This window comes from Prunus avium, chromosome 2, assembly GCF_965620075.1.
Source record: "Prunus avium chromosome 2, drPruAviu1.hap1.1, whole genome shotgun sequence".
Taxonomy (NCBI): Eukaryota; Viridiplantae; Streptophyta; class Magnoliopsida; order Rosales; family Rosaceae; genus Prunus; species Prunus avium.
The window spans coordinates 7,021,280-7,042,701 of record NC_142285.1 but is presented as its reverse complement, the minus strand read 5'-3'; the positions used below and the strand labels follow the sequence as shown (position 1 = coordinate 7,042,701).

General features: G+C 41.2%; 1 protein-coding gene across 1 annotated transcript; it reads left to right on the top strand.

Annotated features, from left to right (window-relative positions):
• The first annotated feature begins 9,959 nt into the window (after nt 1-9,959).
• LOC148296371 (DNA-directed RNA polymerase III subunit 2-like) lies at nt 9,960-14,359 on the top strand. The gene is made up of 6 exons (XM_088249223.1): nt 9,960-10,577; nt 11,856-11,926; nt 12,209-12,293; nt 12,373-12,476; nt 13,488-13,616; nt 14,270-14,359. Exons 1-6 carry the CDS (start codon nt 10,538-10,540, stop codon nt 14,318-14,320), a joined length of 480 nt encoding a protein of 159 aa, XP_088105349.1. The 5' UTR covers nt 9,960-10,537; the 3' UTR covers nt 14,321-14,359.
• The last annotated feature ends 7,063 nt before the right edge of the window (nt 14,360-21,422 follow it).

The following is a 21,422-nucleotide window of genomic DNA, read 5'->3' as shown; positions in this document are numbered from 1 at the left end:
ACAGATTATATGTTGAAATTGAGCAGAACAGCAATTTGAAACCTCACGTTTTTCTTTTATGTTTCTTTTCTTTGAGTCATTTTCAGTTTTCCTTCCCACACCAATGATAAATCTTGAGTCTAACTTCTAATATGGCTCTTAGGAATTTGATAAGCATTGTGTTAGGTCTGAATCTTATTCTTTTGCTAGCTAAGTCTCACATAATTATGCTTGAGCTTTCTATGCACTTTAGCCATGATTATACAACTCTTGCATGTCTTACCCAATTGTATGCATTTTTGCTTGTGTGATTCACTGGGATGTCAAGTTTATAACTAAGATATGATTTAGGCCATCTTTGTTAAGCCTATTTCTTTTTCCTCCATCAACCCATACAATACATATTCCATTGTAAACCCTTTTGTGCCCAAACACTTAGCCATTTCTTTCTATCACCTTATCATCCATTAAACATCCTACCATCTAGGGGACATGTAGAGTATGATTGTATTTCAGATTGTAATGTATTCAAGGCAATAAATGAGCTATTAAAAAAAAAAAAAATTCAAAGAAAAAGAGAAAAGAAGTGTGGCCAATGTAGTCACGACCCTAGGGTGATATAAGGAGAAATCAAGGTGATCTAGGGTAAAGAGCCGCAAAATTGGGCCAAATATTATACAAAGTATGTAAATGTCAAAATCAAATTGTGAAGTGATTCAATTGCAAAATCTGGTGTTGTGAGCTTTTCAATTTATGTGCCTTACATTTCAAATGTCCATGATCTTGTTTATATGACATGCTCTACTTTGTTCCTTAGACTTTGTGCTTCATTATCCATTACTTTTCTAACCATTACATTACATCCATGAGTAAAGTCCTATTGATTTTGGTTTAGCTTGGCAAACTTGTGTTCATTCTTGCAGGAATTCATATTGTTGTTTGAGAAGCATGAGTTGTATCTTCATGGCTACTTCACACACACACCTTGAGCATGATTTTTGTGAGATTGTGGTAGCACTTGAATAATGTTTAGAACTTCCTTAGTGCTTGTTTTGTTCCTTGTTGAGCCATGTCTATGAAGTTTAACATTTTTGTCCGGTTGGAAGGTTAACGTTTTTGTTTTTTTTTGTTTTTTTTTTGTTTTTCTTAAGAACTAACAAATCTTTTAAGTTTTCTAATTACTTTGTTTTACAGAGTCAGTAAAACGTTTGTGGGTATCGTATCTGTTAAACCCTCAGGAGACACAACTCCTCCTACTAGGGATGCCTAGAGGTTTAAAGGCTTGTTGCATACGCTCAATGCAATCGAGTTACCTACGAAAGTGGTCTAGTTAACTTCTTATTTTGTTTTATTTTTCTTCGTTTTCCTTTTGTTTTGCTTGAGGACTAGCAAAATCTAGGTTTGGGGGTATTTGATCGGTTCATAATTGTATATCATTTTGTACCCTTCTAGCTTATGATTTGGTTATGTTTTTGAGTTAAACTTGTGCTTTTAATCCTTTTTGTGTTTATCTTTCAGTTCATTGAGCTTTAGGTAATAATGATGGCTTTAGAGAGCATAATTCATGCAATTCAAGCATGTTAAGGCCTAATTTGGATGAATGGATGAAGAGCTTAAAGACAAACTCATTTTGGCTACAGCCCCCTGCCAGTCCAGTTCCGTAGGTCATATTGCAAGCTTTGTTTCAACAACCTTCATAGCTCGAATGAGGCCACATTCTTCATGAAAGTTGTTCCAATTGGTGTGTACTATAACATATCCAAAATTCAGACCCATTGGATAAATCTGGAGTCCGTTACCTAGCAAACACAGAACCATGCTCAGGATGGATCTTATCAGCGCGGAAAATGAGTTAGCAATTTGTTTTGGCCTTAACTTCCTCCTCCGACCTTGGATTGGCCCAAATAACATATGGCTGGAAAGAAGACATTCTGAACTTCAATTTCGAGTGCTTAAAGTCCTAATTTGATTAAGAGAAGCCCAAGTTGTAAGCCCTTGAAGTTGCTGGTCATGCTGACCTCAGCATGTGCTGGTTGGATGCTTGGTCATGGTGAGCTAGGTATGAGCTATCATTTCTGGTTGGAAGCTTGGTCATGGTGACATGAAGATGAGCTAGGGCTGCTGGTGGGATTTATTAGTGAAGTGCATCAACCATTTCAGATTTTATAATGGAAGTGTTGTATGCATTAGTGAAGTGCATCAACCATTTCAGATTTTATAAAACAAGTGTTGTATGCATTAGCCATACTTAAATCAGATTTTCAGCTTCCTTAGGCCTATATATAGTGAGGTTTCCTAAGCTTGAAAAACACCCCAAGGGGGGGAGCTCTCAAACACTTCTCTAGAGCTTCCTTCCCTTCTCTCCCTCAAATTCTCTTAGTTTCTCTTTCTAGTTTTCAATTGTTGTAATGAAATCTTTTGTGTTGAAATTTTCCTTAAGTTTTTCTTAGTTCCACTTTACTTTTCATTATGTAAATTCTTTTCTTTAGTTTCAAGTTTGATTAGTTTCCAAGTTTCAATTATGGTTTTTGTTCTTATTCATTATGCTTATAAGTTAATATGCTAGTTTGAATGATTGATCACCATTTAGGCTTGCATGTTAGCTATCTTGGTTTGAATTAAGAGTAGACACCATGCTTTAATTCGAATTGAACTATGAATAGGAAGAGTATGTATGGACATTCGACAACAGGGATTAGATACATGCTTGGTTGTTTAAATTGTTCTTCTATGCTTAATGGGTTCCTAATGCTTAATTTTAGGTTAGACAACAAATGATCAAATTAGGGAATTAGGAACACAAGGTTATGACCACACACCATGGCTTAATCATACTTTAGCTAGAATCAATCCATTAATCTAATTGAACTTGGGAACTTATCTGCTTGAGTTAGTTATTTCTTTCTTCCTTGTTTTATTTTTTTCATTTCTTTTTCATTTCTGTTTTGTGTAGGGAAAATGAATTGGATCATTCAATCACCAATCCTCGTGGGATCGACCTCGCACTTACATATGCTAAACTACCAACGGCTCGTGCACTTGCGAGTATCACAAGTTGAGGATGCAACTGAATCCATTTTGGTGCAGCTGTATCTACACAACAGACGTCAAGAAGCTTGTGAGTGACCAACTACGAGACTTGAAAACCGGCGGGAACTTCGAAGATGCCCTACGTAAGGAGATGGACCAAGCTAACTCCACGCCTTTCACTGTCGAAATTGAGCAGGCGGCTCCCCCGAAGCGATTCTCGACGCCTTCGTTTACACCCTTCAAGGGGGACTCCGATCCCGAGAGCCACTTGAAACACTTCAAAAGTGTCATGATCCTCCACAAGGCCGATGACGCATTGATGTGCAAGGTGTTTGTGATGACCCTGCGGGGAACAGCTCAGGACTGGTTTCACACCCTACCATCTGGGTCGATCAGCAGCTTCAAGGAGTTGGCATACGTCTTCGCGAAAGAATACACGTCTTACGGGACAATCAAGAAGAACCCCGACCACCTGTTCAACCTAAGCAAGAAGTCCGATGAATCCCTTCGAGACTACATCAAGAGATTCAAAGCAGAAAAGGCCAACATCGTAGGATGCGACGACCGGATCGCGTCCTCTGCTTTCAAGAAAGGCCTTCCAGTTGAACACGACTTATACCGCGAGTTGACTATCGCTCACAGCCAGACTCTGGCAGAGGTCTTCACAACTGCGGAACGCTATGCGCTCTGGGATGACGATCGAATCGCCGCAAAGAAGTCTACTAAGCAGGAAGATCAACCAACCAAGCGGGCAGGCCAAAAGAACGACGGGTTCAGCAACAGAAACAAGGACAAGCGCAGGTCGCACCCAAAAGAGGACGCTACGGCAGAAGAGAATTACACCAAGTTCTCCATCCCCATACACCAAATCTTAGCCCAAGTGAAGGACAAACCTTGGGTAAGGAAGCCGTCACCCTTGAAAGGGGATCCAGACAAGAGGGATACCAGAAAATATTGTGCCTTCCACGGGACGCACGGGCACACAAAAAACAACTGCTTTGCTTGGAAAACGCACCTTGAGGAACTCGTGAGAGAAGGTCACGGCACGGAGTTCATCGCGAAGCAGGCCATCCAGCGGATTGAGGATCGCGACGCCGCCAAGGAGCCACCTCAGAAGGTCATAAGGATTAACACAATCCTAGCCGACTCCGAGGAATCTGGGCTGACCAGCAAAGAAAAGAAGAGGAAGATCAAACAGGCCATTGTGGTCTCCCAAGTCTCGACCGACCTTCCACCGACGGAGGACGACCCTGTGATCGGCTTCCAGAAGAAATATCTGATCTGCCTCGATATGCCACACAACGACGCCATTGTCGTCAGCATTCAAATCACTCCGGCCATAGTCGACCGGATCCATGTGGACGAAGGCAGCGCGGCCAATATCCTGCAACTGGCGGTCATCCAGCAGATGGGCCTACAAACAAAGATCAACAAATCATCCAGGTCGCTAACTGGCTTCAATGGCGCAACGACGATTACCATGGGCACAATAGATCTCGACGTCTACTCCCCACCTATAATCAGCTCCCAAACATTCATGGTGATTGACGAAGTCTTTCCTTACAAAGGCATCCTGGGCAGACCATGGATCGGCAAGATCAACGCCATCACCTCCGCCACACATCAGAAAATCCGCTACCCAATTCCTGGGGGCGGTGTCGGCCAGATCAACAGCGACCAGGCAATGGCGAGGAAATGCTCAGCCCAAGGGCTGAAGAAAAGCAAGCCAACACAGTTCCTCCCTATGAACCAGGCAGATCTGAAGGGAGTAGAACAACTAGATCCCGCTCCTAGCAACCGAGCAGGCCAAAAGTAGAAGGGAATAGCTACCCCCTTATAGCAATCAAAGCATCAGGACCGAGTCGAGGAAATCCGTCCGGAGGTCTCTCCTGAAGAAGGATGGAAACCCGAAGAGGACGTCGAGCTAATACTCTTGCATCCTGACCAGCCAGACAGAAAAACGCGGATCGGCTCGCGCCTAAGCCCAGACGAGAAGGTGGAGCTGACCACCTTCCCCCAGAACAACAAGGACATGTCTGCGTGGTCACCGTCAGACATGCCAGGCATCGACCCAAACATCTTCTGCCATCGACTCCACGTCAACCCTGCTAGCAAGCCAGTGGCACAGAAGAGACGCAACTTCGCCCCAGAGCAGGTCACAATCATTGAAGCCGAGATCGACAAGCTCTTAGCCGCCGGCTTCATCGAAGAGGTCTCCTATTCAGAGTGGCTAGCCAACGTTGTTCTGGTGGCGAAACAAGAAAAGGGCAAATGGAGAGTTTGCGTCGATTACACCGACCTCAACAAGGCATGCCCTAAAGACAACTTCCCGTTGCCGAGAATCGACCAACTCGTGGATTCAACCTCCGGTAATCAGCTGCTCAGCTTCATGGACGCCTACTCCAGCTATAATCAAATCCTGATGCACGAGGACGACAAGGCGAAAACTTCTTTCATCATCGAGAGAGGAACCTACTGCTCTCAAAGCCAGTCCCAGGTGAGGATTTGTTCGTGTACCTGGCAGTGTCCAACTCGGCTGTTAGCTCAGCTCTCATCCGAGAAGAACTAGGGGCCCAACATCCGGTATCCTACACGTCAAAAGCTCTCCTCGATGCAGAGACTCGCTACCCGAAATTGGAAAAGCTCATTTTGGCCCTTGTAGTTTCCGCGAGAAAGCTGCGACCCTACTACCAAGCTCATCGAGTCATCGTCATGACCGAATTTCCTTTGAGATCAATACTTTACAGCCCTGACGCTTCTCAGCGACTCATGAAGTGGGCTATAGAGCTAAGCCAGTATGATCTTCTCTACCGGCCAAAAACTGCGATAAAAGCCCAGGCTTTAGCAGACTTCGTGGTAGAATCCACCTCATCAGCCGAAGAAGAGAAGCTGATCAAAGGAAAGTTCAAGAGCAGACGGCACCTCCGCAGAACCTGGCCAACCCATAGACATGTGGCAGTTGCGCGTAGACGGAGCGTCGAACCAAAAAGGAGCAGGAGCAGGTGTCGTCATTATCACTCCGGATGGAACCCTGTTGGAGCAAGCCATCACACTTGGTTTCCAGGCCTCGAACAACGAAGCAGAATACGAGGCATTACTCGCTGGCCTGCGCTTGGCAAAGGAGCTAGTGATAAAGAAGCTAGCCATCTACTCAGATTCTCAGTTGATCACAAATCAAGCATCAGGTGAATACATGGCGAAGCACCCAAGGATGATCTTGTACCTTGACAAAGTCCAAGAACTATTAAAGGCGTTTCCTACCTTCACCATCCAACAAGTGCCTCGAGCAGAGAACACACACGCCGATGCCCTGGCAAGCCTAGGGTCCGCGCTGGATACCGAATTCAGACGCTCCATCCCGGTCGAACACCTAGACCGACCAAGCATTGAAGAAATAGAGCTAATCGAAGCAATGCAGATTGACAATGCAGATTGACGAGGACCCTAGCTGGCAACACCCCATCATCGACTACTTGATGAATGGAAATCTACCAACGGACAAGTCCGAAGCTAGAAAAGTCCAGCAGAAAGCCGCGAGATACTACATGCACAGCAACAAGCTCGTCCGCAGATCATACTCCGGCCCTCATCTTACCTGCATAAAATACCCTCAAACGCTCGAGGTCCTTTGCAAAATTCACGACGGCGAGTGTGGCAACCACTCTGGGGGCAGATCGCTCGCCCAGAAGGCTCTAAACATAGGCTACTTCTGGCCTACCATGCGCCACGACTCCGCTGAATATGTCAAGAAATGTGATCGCTGCCAGCGATACAAGCCAATTCCTAACTTGCCTGCCGAAGTCTACCATCCACAAAACAGTCCATGGCCATTCATGCAATGGGCCATTGACCTAGTGGGTCCTCTGCCACCGGCGCCTGTCAAAAAGGGCATGATGATCGTCGCCACCGACTACTTTACTAAATGGATCGAGGCCGAAGCTCTATCCTCTACTAAAGAAGCCGATGTGGAACGATTCATCTAGAGAAACATCATCTGCTGGTCTGGCTGCCCACAGTCATCATCTCATTCAAGAATGTCTCATCTGCCTACACATAAGTCGCCCATAAGCAGCGTCCTTCGGGAGACGCAGGGCGACGACCAAAGCGTCCTTCGGGAGACGCAGCCCATAAGAAGCGTCTTTCGGGAGACGCAAGGTGCGCCAGGAATTTCCTAAGGGAGGTATCCAAGTTCCTATCCGTTTCCTAAGGGAGGCAGGATAGCCACACAGTCGCCCATAAGCAGCGTCCTTCGGGAGACGCAGGGCGACGACCAAAGCGTCCTTCGGGAGACGCAGCCCATAAGAAGCGTCCTTCGGGAGACGCAGGGTGCGCCAGGAATTTCCTAAGGGAGACGTCCTAAGGGAGGTATCCAGGTTCCTATCCGTTTCCTAAGGGAGGCAGGATAGCCACACAGTCGCCCATAAGTAGCATCCTTCGGGAGACGCAGGGCGACGACCAAAGCGTCCTTCGGGAGACGCAGCCCATAAGAAGTGTCCTTCGGGAGACGCAGGGTGCGCCAGGAATTTCCTAAGGGAGGTATCCAGGTTCCTATCCGTTTCCTAAGGGAGGCAGGATAGTCACACAGTCGCCCATAAGCAGCGTCCTTCGGGAGACGCAGGGCGACGACCAAAGCGTCCTTCGGGAGACGCAGCCCATAAGAAGCGTCCTTCGGGAGACGCAGGGTTCGCCAGGAATTTACCTACATCATATGCAGACCACGCCCGGAGTCCCTCAAGGGGGACCCTGGCAGTTGCGAATCTCCAAAAGAAGATGCGCAATCAAAGTACAGGCTAGTTACTCAGACGGTTCACAAGCCAACATGCAAATTGAAGTTGAAAAATAACTGAAATTTCCATAGCAAGCTGACCAACCGGCCAAGTTCAACAAAAGGGAGATGGTCGAATAAGACCAATTATTCTAAACAAGAAAGCAGACTACAAATGCTGAAAATAAGTAAAGGAGACTTCATCTACTCCGAAACGCCGGCAGGAGGCCCTTGATCTGCAGTCTCCTCTGCACCCGCCTGATCAGCCATGCCTTCAGCAGCTTCGCCTGCTTGCTCCGCGACATCTGCCATCATCTCACCCTCCTCAACTGCATCCGCTCCAACTACCTGCTCTTCAGTTCCTCCCTGCACACGGAACAAGTCAGGGCAGAGCGTCTCGATGTCTACATCTTCAATTGCATAAAGAGGAGCAGCCCCATCCGCACAGTGCAGGTAGCCCAACTTGTACACGTCTACGGTGGCTTCAGACTTGTGGTGAGCACGAAACCTAGCCAGGAGCTTATCATAGCTATGGGAGATGTCAGCATTCCTGCACTCAAGACGGAAGAAGACATCTTTTCGACTAGCCAAATCAGCAGTAGAAGAGTTGAGCTCGGAATCCTTCTCAGCAAAGGAGCTTTTCAGCTCTGATATCATTGCCCTCAGATCAGACGTCTTCTTCTCATAACGGACCTGCTCGGCAGAAGGCTTACTGGCCAGTTCAACATTCTTCTTCTCCAGCAGATGAGCTCCGGATAGTTTCAGCAGTAAAAACCAGTCCCTTTTTGAAGCAAGTGAAGTGACACTTCCCTTTGATTTTCCAAGGAAAGACTCGAAAATGTGCCAAGATCACCGGCCTGACGGATATGATCGACCAACTCAGCACAGGAGGATGGGTTTGATAAGAAGTTCGTCTTGAGCAGATCGGACACGCATACATCTCTTACAGGGCTGGACTTATTCACCTTGGGATCAACCGCCGACGCTGAAAGAGAACCCTTTGCCCGGGCAGACGACTCTCTCATCTACTTAGCCTCCGCCAACCTCGCCTGCAAAGGAGTCAATGAGGCAGAATCAACTCCGCACTTGACGGCCCGTGTCTCAACAACTGGGTCATGAGCAGACCTCCCGCTTCGACCTCAATCTTTTGACTGATGCAGACGACTCGAACTTTGAGGAGGAATATCGGCATCTCTTTGACGCTCCGCAGGACTAGATCAGGCACGGGTTGCCTCACGAAGCAGATCATGATTTTCACCAACCTTCCTGCTATCTGCGTCGACAAGATGTTGGACCCTAGCAGATGACGATGGAACAGACCACACTCGAGTCTTCTCAACAGAATGGGACTTTGGCTTCTTCCTCAACGGAGACACATCATTCGCATGCGAAGTCGCAACTCCATTTCTTGAAGACTTGACTTCAGCCTTCCTTTGGGCAGATCATCAGAGTCTGAACCATTCTGCTTCCATCTCTCCAACATCCTGGGCAGGGGGCAGACCACCAACTTCCTCCCGATACTTGCCCAGCAAACGAGTCCTGCAACGCATGAGACCAAGCATGCTTCAGCCCAGACCTGCGACGACAAGCAGTAGATGGTCCGCCTACGCGCACCTACTGTACCACGGCTGCCGCCCATTACCAGCCATCCCCTGTCACGACGACTAGCCGGGCTTCCCCTAGTTGATCCTCGAAGCAAAAAGAAGAAAAGATGAAGAAAAAGAAACATATGTGCTCGACTTACCTTGGGATGCACGGCGACTCCTCTCTTCGACAAGCAGTACAAATTCTCCAAGATCTCTCTCAAGCTAGAAAGTAGAGAAGTTAAGTTTGCGATGTGAAGAAGAGTGAAGAGAAGCCCTGCATTTATACATGTTGGGCATCCTAGGTCAAGAAGGAATTGCAAGCCCATTCCTACTAGGAACCCAACTCCAAGAACAGTCAAAAGCTCACTCCAATTGGGAACCCAAATCTAAGAAGGAAGCCCAGTTACAGCTGGATAGCCCAACAGATGATCTACATCTCCTACATGCCACCACGCGCCATGCAGAAGCTGGGGGGCATTTGTGGGAATCGAATTAATCCTTAACCCTAGGTCAAATAATTCCTTCCATTTGGGGATTATTTGACCTAATTGGGAATTGTTCGATTTAATTAGGGATTATCTAATTAAATCGGATATTACCTGATTAGGTTGATGATTGATTTGATTCCTACGAATATTCTCAATTAATGGAGGAGTTACCTAATTAAATTAGGCATTGATTTGATTGCTATCCTGATTAGGGATTTGATTTAAATCAAATAAATCAAATCCCTAATTAGTGAAATCTCGCCAAATTGGGGAGGAATAATTCCCTTCCATCTACGGAATTATTCCTCTGAAACCCTAGCTCCCGAGACCTCTATAAAAGGATGGCCACATACAAAGGTAGAGGTACGTCTAAACTCCTACTGAAACTCTGCAGAAATTATCTCTCAGAAACCCTAACCACCTCCTTTCTCTCCCTCTTTTACATAAGGCTCCGGCCGCCCGGTTTACCCCATAAACACATATAACTCCGTACCCTATTTTAGCTATCGTTTCTCTTCAGATCGATTGAACTGACTTAGGCATCGGAGGGCCTTTGGCCAACACCCCCCGGGTGTGGTCCTCTTATTGTTATTCGTTTTGCAGGGAGAAAGAGAGGCGGAGAAGACAAAGGAATCTTTAGGCGAATATTCCCGTGGGAGGAAATTGGCTCCCACAAAACCCTCGTGAGGATGGGCTTTAGCTACGACGGCAAGGACTTTATATACTCAGGTTGTGGCTTTGCTTCTGAAATTCATTTCACATGACAATTTTATTGCCTATTCAAATGAAAATGTTTTAAAGTGTCTATTAGATCATTTTCTGAATAAATAGCAGTGTCTGATATGCTAGATGATTTCTTGCAATGCTAAAAGATCCAAAGATTGGTTATTCGAATTTATAAGAGATTAAGTTGCATCCAGATATTCCAGGCATTATCAGATTCAAAAGAATTCATCTTTCTAGACCATCTTGGATATCGTAATTTTAATTTGAATGGACTAACAACTTACCTCATGATTGCATTTTGGTTCTTTTTGAAGTACATTCTCTCTCTCTCTCTCTCTCTCTCTCTCTCTCTCTCTCTCTTGTTTCAATCTGGCTACACAGAAAATGACAAAATTAGCAGTATTCATAAACGTAACTGATGAAACAACATTATCATCTTGGTTCCTCTAGTGGTATCATATCATAATTATAGTTTGAATTTTCAAGAATTTTCAAATATTACGTATTTTACTAATCTTTAAACTATTTAATATCAAGATGCGTTTGTAGGTTGTACATCAATATGATTGTCTAAATTGAATTACATTAGCCTAAGATCATCAGCTCCCATTCATTTTCCATCATAGTTAATATTGATAATCTACAGATGTCCATTGTGGGAACCAACGCTTAAATATTAATAATGCATTAGTTTAAGCTGGGAAAAAGTTGTAGTTATAACTTATATATACCTTTCTTAAACTCCAAATTCCCAAATTTTAGAAACTACATGTAAATATATAGATGGTACTGCGGTTGCTCTATCTAAACTAAAAGAACTGAAGAAGAGTGCTTTGTGATTTGAAAGACATTTGAAAGTGGTAGTCTTGTGGCTTAAGAAATTCTGAAAATTACTGGACATAGATGATGCAGTAGTTTTATTCGTTGGCTTAAATCCTGTAATTCTCGAGCTCTAAAGGATATGCTATGAAGTATGATTATTATTTTGCATATTTATTGTTTATCTAAAGAATTGTATGACTGACTGTAAATGTACTTTTCTGGAATGAATAGGATGGCCCTCATGAGTCATGACTTTATGGTTTAGAAGGTCAAGTAGAAGCTTTATATTTAATATACTTAAAAAAGGAGTCATATCTTATGCTTTTGAAACCTAAAACAATAATGGTCTTCGCTATGTTTAATTTGAATTAAAAGGAGCTCTTTAACAGTGTTCCATGTGCTTAGACAGATCTTTATCATATGAAAGAAGCTATCTTGATGCATGTGTTTATCCTCCAGGTATCACAGGTTGCCCATTACAGGCATATATATTCATGGGACCAATTTACTACCAGAAGTTAAAACATATGGTGAGATTTCAATTTTCAATCATGGCTATTTTACACACTTGCTTGTGAATATTCGGTTCCTTCCAAAGTTATCACTACGATCATTTCGATTTTCAATCATGGCTATTTTACATGCTTCTTGGAAGACATTAGTTTCTTCACAATATTTACTCCTGTCACAGAAAACATGGCATATTTTATTTTAAGTGTATCAAACACTTTGATTATTGCGCAGTTTACATTTACAGATCATTAAAACTTTCACGTCATATTTATGATATCATATAAATACATGATGTTCAGGTCCTAGATAAAATGCATGCACGAGGAAGTGGTCCCCGAGTCAGTCTAACTAGACAACCCACTGAGGGAAAAGCCCGAAATGGAGGTTGTGATTTTATCTTTGATATATCAAATTAATTTCACGTTAAGCAGTTCTGTTTGTTCTAATGTTATTCATGTACCAGGACTACGAGTGGGAGAAATGGAGCGTGATTGTTTGATTGCTTATGGTGCTAGTATGTTGCTTTATGAACGCCTAATGATCTCTAGTGATCCTTTTGAAGTTCAGGTATTTACTGCTTGTGCTTCTTTAATAAATCTACCTTTCAGATATTTTCCGTTGCATGCCTATAAGCCATTTTATGATGTCATCCCTACTCTGCCGTCTCAAAAACCAAACAAACCAACACTTACAAAACTTTTCAGCCATTGGTGGACAGTCCGAATTCTTTCAGTTTTTATCTGACTAGTCAAATAATTTTTCTTGGCTTAAAATATTTGCTATTGATATCAAATATTTAAATACTACTTCCAAAAAATAATAATAATAAATACATTCCTTTTTTGAAATGCTTCCTCAAATAAGTAAATTCGAAATGTCAATATAACCCTTTTGAGTTTTCTTTATTGATATCAACATACCTTTCTTTTATTGGGAATATATTTGCTCAGCATCACCATACATAATGTGCCGGGATAAGTTTAATTAGTCTACCCTCTGCACAAATCTCAACAATCGAGCTCACATCCAATGGCAACAAATATGGTAGCGAGCAAATCTAGTCTTTTTATTTGACTGCACTAAAACAAAATAGCCACAAACCAAAAGACCAACGCATAAATGAACCACATCATTTTATTAAAATGAAGAAACACAATTACAAAATTGCGGCGTTTTGTCTAAGGCTTTTCGAAAATGAAAAAGGGAGGTTTCATCTTCCTAGTAAGAGTTTCGGGCTGACTTCTTTCTTCATGGTACGCCTCGCGTGCCTCTGCAACATGACATTCTTCTTATTATTATTTTTTTCTTCGGTGCAATTACTTAATTCAGACCTGCTAGGTTGTAATTTTGGTAGAAATCGGCCCAAAGTGATATTGTGTCAAAATTACCAATGAACTTCAGTGACGGTGTGACACTTGAATGGTTGGATTTGATATTTGTGGACCCATTATATTATTTTGGATCTTCCATAAAGCAAACCAATCTTATGAAAAACCATAACTTTTCTGAAGGTTTTCAAAAAGTGGTATCTCAGACACGACATTGTATTGTAGCTTCTAATATTTGCTTTTGCCTCAGGTTTGCAGAGTTTGTGGTTTATTGGGCTATTACAACCATAAGCTGAAAACTGGAATTTGTTCCTCATGTAAAAATGGGGATAATATTTCCACCATGAAGCTTCCCTATGCTTGCAAGCTCTTGATTCAGGTAAAGCTTGGCAATTCATTGAATGTTCTTTTGCTTATCCAAGCTGGCACATCCCCTGTTTGTGGAAGGTCTCTTAACATCCCCTTTAGTATATAGTAAGACATAACATTCTGAGTTAGATACTGGGTTTGCAATTTAATTTGTCTAATTAACCGATTAAAAATGTGATCGAAAAGAAAACCTGAAAATTTGCCTCTTCATATATTTCCTGATTTGCAAAAATGGCTCTTTATATAGTTTTTACTGCCTTGGAAAATTCCTTCTTCCAACTTTTGTTGCTCTAGTTTTGATGGATTTCGTTATCTGAAATTTTTCTTCTGCTTATGTGAATCTTTCTTGTCCGAAACCATATGCCTTCTTTGTTCACAACACTTTTATGTGTCTAAAAGAATGGTCAGCTATTTCTCTTGGTTTAATTTTATTAAAAGGGGTTGATGAGCAAGTTATGAGCAAGTTATCATGGTTAATTAGCATACCCTAAAGAATGTCGGTAATGGTTCCGCGTGCTGATGTTTAAGAATAGACATAACTTGACTGAAATCTTTTTTTCTTCTTTTTGTTATTTTTCCCTATTATTAGCATGTCAATAGTTTCCCTACATTTCACAGCTTCAATCTTAAGTAACCTTTCAACTGTTGAATGCTTGCTTCCAGGAACTTCAATCGATGAACATTGTTCCTCGGTTAAAACTAGCTGAGGCATGAAGTAAGGCTTTTCTTGACAGCACCGAGTCTACAAACTGAGTGAGATTTGATTTTGCGATTTAATTCTATTCTAAAAAATGCTCCTCAAAATGTTTTATTCATGGGTAGGAGATTTTTTTCAATTTCTCGTTCTGGCATTTAAGATTTAGGGTTTACATTTCTAATTTTTATATATAATTGCATTTCATTGAACAACTTGTTAATCCCTTCATATATCTAGGTCTACAACTACTAGTGTCTCCCTTGGATTTTGTGCACCTTAATATTCTGCATGTCAAACTCTGGCACCAGCCAAACATCAAGGTGTTCATTCCGCAGTGGGCAAATGAGGGTGGGAAGGGGAACCTCAAAGACACAAAGGAGTCGAGGAAGGCGCTTCTGGGAATACAATACATCATATGTAATTAAGACTGACCCCAAACAAAAATACTGATTTTGTGTTGTTTCGGAATGTAGAAATGTAATATTTTCTTATTCTAGATCCAAGTTTGGATTTGGTATACACAAGGAACATCTTATTGTGCTGGATTTATATGGGATGATGGAATCAGCACTCGTAACCTGATGCATAATAAACCATCTCTAGGAAGTCAATCAGACATAGAGAATGAACCTGCTTAGAGGGATTAAGGGATTTAGTGGTCTTCATAAAATAAAAAAACAAAAAAAAACAAAGGATTTAGTGGTGGCTTTAAAGATGAAGTACAAAACCCTTAAAACAACCGGTGATTTAGTGGTGTCAATTTGCTAAATGGAATTAGGAATATGTTGCTAGTTCATTTGTGAATTTCTACTTAGTGATATGTGTTATGCTAATTATGAAATTCATAATCTAAAATATCGATAATATCGAAGAAAAATCGAAGATATTATCGTATTTTCGAGTCAAAGATATTTTGGAACGTATCCATACACATCGTATAAATATCAATAATATCGGAAAATATCAATGTCGACAATTTCTCTCACACCTCAGTAATATTTGGCTAAAATATCGCTATAATATCGATATTATCGAGATGATGAAGACAATGAAAAATTTGAAGAGTTAATTACGCTAACACCCCTTGAGGTTTCTTGTGTTTTCACAAACCCCCTCAGGTCTCAAAAATTACACGAACACCCATGAGGTTTCAGTTTGTTTTCACAAAACCCCTTTTCATTGATTGTATATCCTAAAATTGATGATTTCATTGAAAAAAAACTTAAGCAAATGAAAAAATTAACCTCAATAAAGTGTATGCAATTTAATCTCAAAGGCCAACTTTGTCATTTGGAGATTTTTTTTTTTGTATAAAATCATCAATCTTTGGATGAAAAATCAATGAAAATGAGTTTTGTGAAAATAATTTATAACCTCATAGAGTGTTCTTGTAATTTCTAAAACCTCTAAGGAGTTTTGTGAAAAATTCGAAAACCTCACGAGGTGTTAGTGTAAATAACTCAAATTTGAACTTTACAGAAACTCTATGTGGTATTATGTCACTCATGTATCTAAACATGCAATGTATAAAGTGTAAAATATTGTAGTAAATTATTATGAATACATTATTATGGTGTGTTTAATCTTCTTTCATTAATTACGACATATTTTCTACACTCGCGGTGTTTGTCAGCTCGCTATATAATTAACTTAAATCAGTTAAACCCATCATGCAATACATTTCCTTCCAATTTTTTTGTGATAGAGTAATAGATAATTGACTAAATAAACATCCTCCAAAGTTTCAAAAATAAATTCCAAGTTTTTCTTACAATTTCCGTAGTTTTTATTCAATTTTTATTTATATCGATAATATCCTGATATTTCCATTGAAATTTCTGTGTTTTTGAATTACCGATATTTCCTAAACCATCGATATTTTAGACCTTTATGATCGTGATTGTGAATTCAGTTAAAAAAGTGGAGTATAAGGGATGTAATGACGGTTTAGTTTACATTGTGGTTGTGAGTTGTTAATGGGTTTTGAGTACATCTTAGTAATGATATTCCATTTGTTAACGATATTTGCAGTGAATATATATATTAGTGGGTGCTTGGGGTTTCGAACCTCAGTCCACATGAATGGATATGGAAGAGCTCAACCAACTGATTCTTGATATACAAAATAATTGAGAAGAAAGCATGACAAAATCGATAAGGCTCCGTATGGTTCACGGAACAGATTTGAGGGGAAATCATTTCCCATGTCATTCCCAATGGATGGGAAATGGAGATTCCTTTCCCATGTTTGGCAATCCTGGGAAAGTAATCAAGAAATACGACTTTATTTCATTTCACATGTGTTGGTTTGTGTAGGAATGTAAAACAAAGTTTGTTTAATTTTCTAATTATACCCATATGAAATCAAATTTTAAAAAAATGTATTTAATGCTATATTGTAATTCTAAAATGATAATGGGAATAATATGGTCATGAAAAATGTGTATTTAATGTTGGCTCATTTTCCCAAACTTTCTCATGAGGAGGAAAACAAAACCCAAGGGGGGAGGAGGGCTTCACTTTCCCCCTTACTTTTCCATGTGCAACGCAACGATTTCCCATGCATGAACTTACCAAACATGGAAAAGCAATTGATTTCCCTTTCTCAAACCTTCTTTCCCTTTCTCGAACCTTCTTTCCCATGAACCAAACGGGGCCTAAGAAGCTTGGTGCCATTTCACAATAAAAGCAGCATTTCAAGGTTTGTAATTGCCAGAGCAAAAGCAGCATAAGCATTTGTGTTGTCCAGCCAACTATCATTTCACAAAATGTTGCTTAATAAAACAACTTTCATTCACTTTTTGGAATTTATCTTCTTTGTTAGTGAGCTTTGTGAAGAAGGCCTTATCTTTTGGTTTCCATGGTGGCTTCCATGGGGCACTAGAGTGTGAAGTGGATCAGGAGCCTCCCATTTGAGGCATTCCCATATCAATTTGCCATTGGCCTTGAGAGTGGAGGTCTACTCCTCCTCTTAAAATCGTTTGTAAAAATTCCAATTAAGAGACAAGTCCCACAATACTCATTCCTATCCTACCTAGTATATCATTTAGGGTTAATTACATTTTTGGTCACTACGTAGCTAAAAATCAAATTTGATCACCATGATTTCAATTTTTCCGATTTCATCACCGTATCTGCGATAGTTAACAAATTCAATCGTATGCCTCAATTGCGTCAGTTTGTTTAATTTTTAAAAATATTTAATATTAAGTTTAAAATAATTAATTTCAATGAAATTTAATATTTCAAAAAAAAAAAAAAAAAAACCCACCCCATGTTCCCTTTGTTCCTCCATCAGCCTCCCTTCCCCACCTACCCAACAATGCCTAGCTCCACCATCCCTTCTCTCTGCTCCCATCAAGTAGATCAAAACTAGAATTTCAAATATTGGTAAGTTACAAAGAGATCTCAAAATGTGTTGGGCTCTTAGGTGAGTCTCTCTCACATGCTTGTAGACAAAACTAGTTTGAATGTTGTTTATCCTGTTTTGAACACTGTGAAGCCTCTGGCCGCTAGCAGGCTATACTTTGGCAACTAGTGGTTACTTGTTGGTGAAGGAAGTGAAATGAAAGAGATATGAGCCCTGAAATGGGCTCAAAAGCTGCTCTCTGATCTATTGTGATGGGCATGCCACTACTAGTGATACTCTTCTAGTAGAAAGATATGGTAAATGATAGGACCCGCCCTGAATTCTCCCTCAAAATCCGTGATGAACCCTGCTTCCCATCCGACATCTAGCCGATGCCGGACCCACTTTACTAAAAAGCTTTGTAGCCCTACTTAAAATGAATAAACAATTCGACTTCTACTGAAATTTTGGCAGAGTTTCCCTTGAAAAATAACTTTACCAAATTTTCCACTTGTCAAACACAACAGAAAAACAACCGATTACTAGCACACCCAATGCAGTAGCACACAGAAATTACAAAATGGCCCCTCGGCCTCATAAACAATCCTTTAATACAAAGTACTAGAACATATCAAACAAAACTCAAATAGATCAATTGGTGGCTGCACCTAGGTTAACCCATGTTGCCTACGTACCCTTAAAAAGGGATCAAGCCACACGTAGTTCTTCCAAGTAAAAAGGATCACAATTCAGAAAATATACAAATATTGTCCAAGTAAAACCAACAGTTAAATTTAGTTTCATTCTCAACTTCAATTTTCACAAGGCATAAAACTAAATATTTTATAAATTCCTTTCCTCCCATGTTTCATAACTCAAAACCGTTCCCTGTAAAGACTTACATGTACCATGCATAACTCTTTTAAAACTAATTGTTTACTCTGAAACTCAAATTACTTTTCGAAAATCATTTATTCCCGCAACCATACCCTATCCAAGGCGTATATTGCAAAACAACACTGTCCAAGCATCATAACAATGATCACATCTGTGCAGAGCACTCACCATGCACATGGTCAAGAAAATCCCACCGTTGTTCCCCTACGGAATCCTCAACGCCCGTGCGGCTGAAACTTAATCCCTAGACACGCACGACGGAATCCTCAACGCCTGTGCGGCTGGAACTCAAAACCACTATCTCAAATCCAAAAATACATGGTCATAAAATTATAAAATAAAAACTCAACCCATAACTCAGATGAGCACATAAGACATTTATAATAGTAATAACCAATATCTAAATAATTCAATTTATATCACATAATACTCACCCTTTCCTTTTCCTAATTTTGTACCCATTATCTATATATGTATAACAACCCACACAATCATCATGTACCAGGGGAAAACAATCCAACACGAGGATCTTTTTAACTAGACCACATGGCACAATCCTCAATACTCATGTGGCTAGGGAATGAGCAGTCCAACCGGGGGACTATTGCTCCCCAGACACGCGCGGTAGAATCCTCAATACACGTGCGGCTAAATATCCCTCCTACACACGCAGACTACTGGTCAAGGCCTTCGGTACATGCAGTCAAGGGTGCCCGGTATCTCGACACACCTCCGAAGAGTTACCGTGTGTCTAATATATCAAGTATCAATAACATGATAGGTACATATCATAGTGCACATCATGTAAAGGGGGAAAACAATCCAACACGAGGATTGTTTTACTATACCACATGGCAGAATCCTCAGTACTCATGTGGCTAGGGAATGAGCAGTCCAACCTGGGGACTATTGCTCCCCAGACACGCATGGTAGAATCCTCAATACACGTGCGGTTGAAACAAGTCTTATGTGTGCGGAATGCTCGTCAAGGTACAAATCTATCTGAAGTTATGTAGCATTGGACACAATGCTTTCTAAAGTAACTTATTGTAACTTCAGGTACAAATCTGTCTGAAGTGATGTACTGTAGCATTGGACACTTTTGCCTGAAGCGCTAGTTGACCATACGATGGTCAATGTTCGTGACTGGCTTCTATTCGAAAGGCTTGGTCCACGGAAGCATCGATTAGCCCCTTTTAGACGTTGAAATGGCTCTTGGTGAGTAGGCCTCAGAGTGGAATTTTTTAGATGACGTGCAGGAAAGGAAAGGCTTTGGTGTCAAATGGAGAAGTTGGATTAAAGGCTGTTTGGAATCTGTCAACTTTTCCATTTTGATTAATGGAAAACCAAGAGGAAAGTTCAGGGCTTCTAGGGGACTTAGGCAAGGGGACCCATTATCACCATTCTTATTTACCTTGATCAGCGATGTTTTAAGCAGAACAATTGAGAGGGCTCAAGCTGCTAACCTAGTTCATGGAATTGTTTCAGGACACGATAAAGTGGAAGTTTCTCACCTTCAATTTGCAGATGATACCATTTTCCTTCTGGATGGTAAGGAAGAGTATTGGTTAAATCTGCTAGAGTTGCTGAAGCTATTTTGTGATGTTTCTGGAATGAAGATTAATAAGGCTAAAAGTTGCATCTTTGGGATCAATTTTAGTATCGAAGCTTTGAATAACATGGCTGGCAGTTGGGGATGCGAGGTAGGTTGTTGGCCGATGGTATACTTGGGTCTTCCTCTCGGGGGAAACCCAAGGGCTCTTAATTTATGGAATCCAGTAAAGGATAAGGTGGAAAAACGACTTCAAAAATGGAAGAGGGCTTGTTTATCCAAAGGGGGAAGGTTAACGCTAATCCAAGCTGTTTTGAGTAACATTCCTTCTTACTATATGTCATTGTTTAAGATGCATTTAGGAGTGGTTGCCAAAATTGAACAGCTTATGCGTAACTTTTTATGGGAAGGTCTAGAAGAAGGGAAGAAAAATCACTTGGTCAGGTGGGAAAGGGTGACTAGAACGAAAGAGGAAGGTGGTCTTGGAATTGGCTCCTTAAGAGAAAGAAATGAAGCCCTGAGGGCTAAATGGTTGTGGAGATTTCCACTAGAAACCAACTCGCTATGGCACAGGATCATTAAGAGCAAGTATGGAACCGACTCAAATGAGTGGGATACTAAACAGTTAGTTAATGTGTCTTGCAGGAATCCTTGGCGAGAAATTTCAAAAGGGTATAACTCTTTCCTTCAATGCTGCAGATTTTTTGTTGGAAATGGGGAGAAAATTAGATTTTGGGAGGACCTTTGGCTGAAAGAAGGGATACTAAAAAATTTGTTTCCTAGACTCTTTTCTTTATCCAGGAGAAAAAATCAAACTATATCCCGTTTTGCTAACACTCAAGAGGTGACTCTTAATTGGGATTTTGATTTTAGAAGGAATTTGTCTGAGGTTGAAATTGCAGAAGTGGTAATTCTTTTGGATATATTGGGGAAGGTGAGAATAAATAGTTCTAGATTGGATCGGAGATCATGGGAGATTGAGGAGCACGGCTCGTTTTCCTGCAAGTCTTTCAGGTCTTTTCTTCTCTCTACCACCACGAATGTTTTCTCCCCTTTCAGCTCAATCTGGAAGGCGAAGACACCTCCGAAAATCCAATTTTTCGTGTGGCTGGTAACAAATGGCAAGATTAATACTTGCGATAGCATTCAAAGGAGGCAACCAAAGATGTGCTTATCCCCTTCTTGGTGTGTTCTTTGCAAAGAGAATGCAGAAAGTATTGATCACTTGTTCATTCATTGTTCTTACTCCCTCAAATTATGGTGGAGGATGTTGGGTGCTCTCGGAGCGGAGTGGGTCATTCCTAAAGGGTGTTTTGAGCTC

Bases quoted from the DNA above. Each gene is read 5' to 3' on its own strand.
- LOC148296371 (XM_088249223.1), top strand. From the start codon at position 10,538: ATGGGCTTTAGCTACGACGGCAAGGACTTTATATACTCAG. The intron at 11,927-12,208 runs GTGAGATTTCAA...CATGATGTTCAG, and splicing joins ACCAGAAGTTAAAACATATG to GTCCTAGATAAAATGCATGC. The intron at 12,477-13,487 runs GTATTTACTGCT...CTTTTGCCTCAG, and splicing joins GTGATCCTTTTGAAGTTCAG to GTTTGCAGAGTTTGTGGTTT.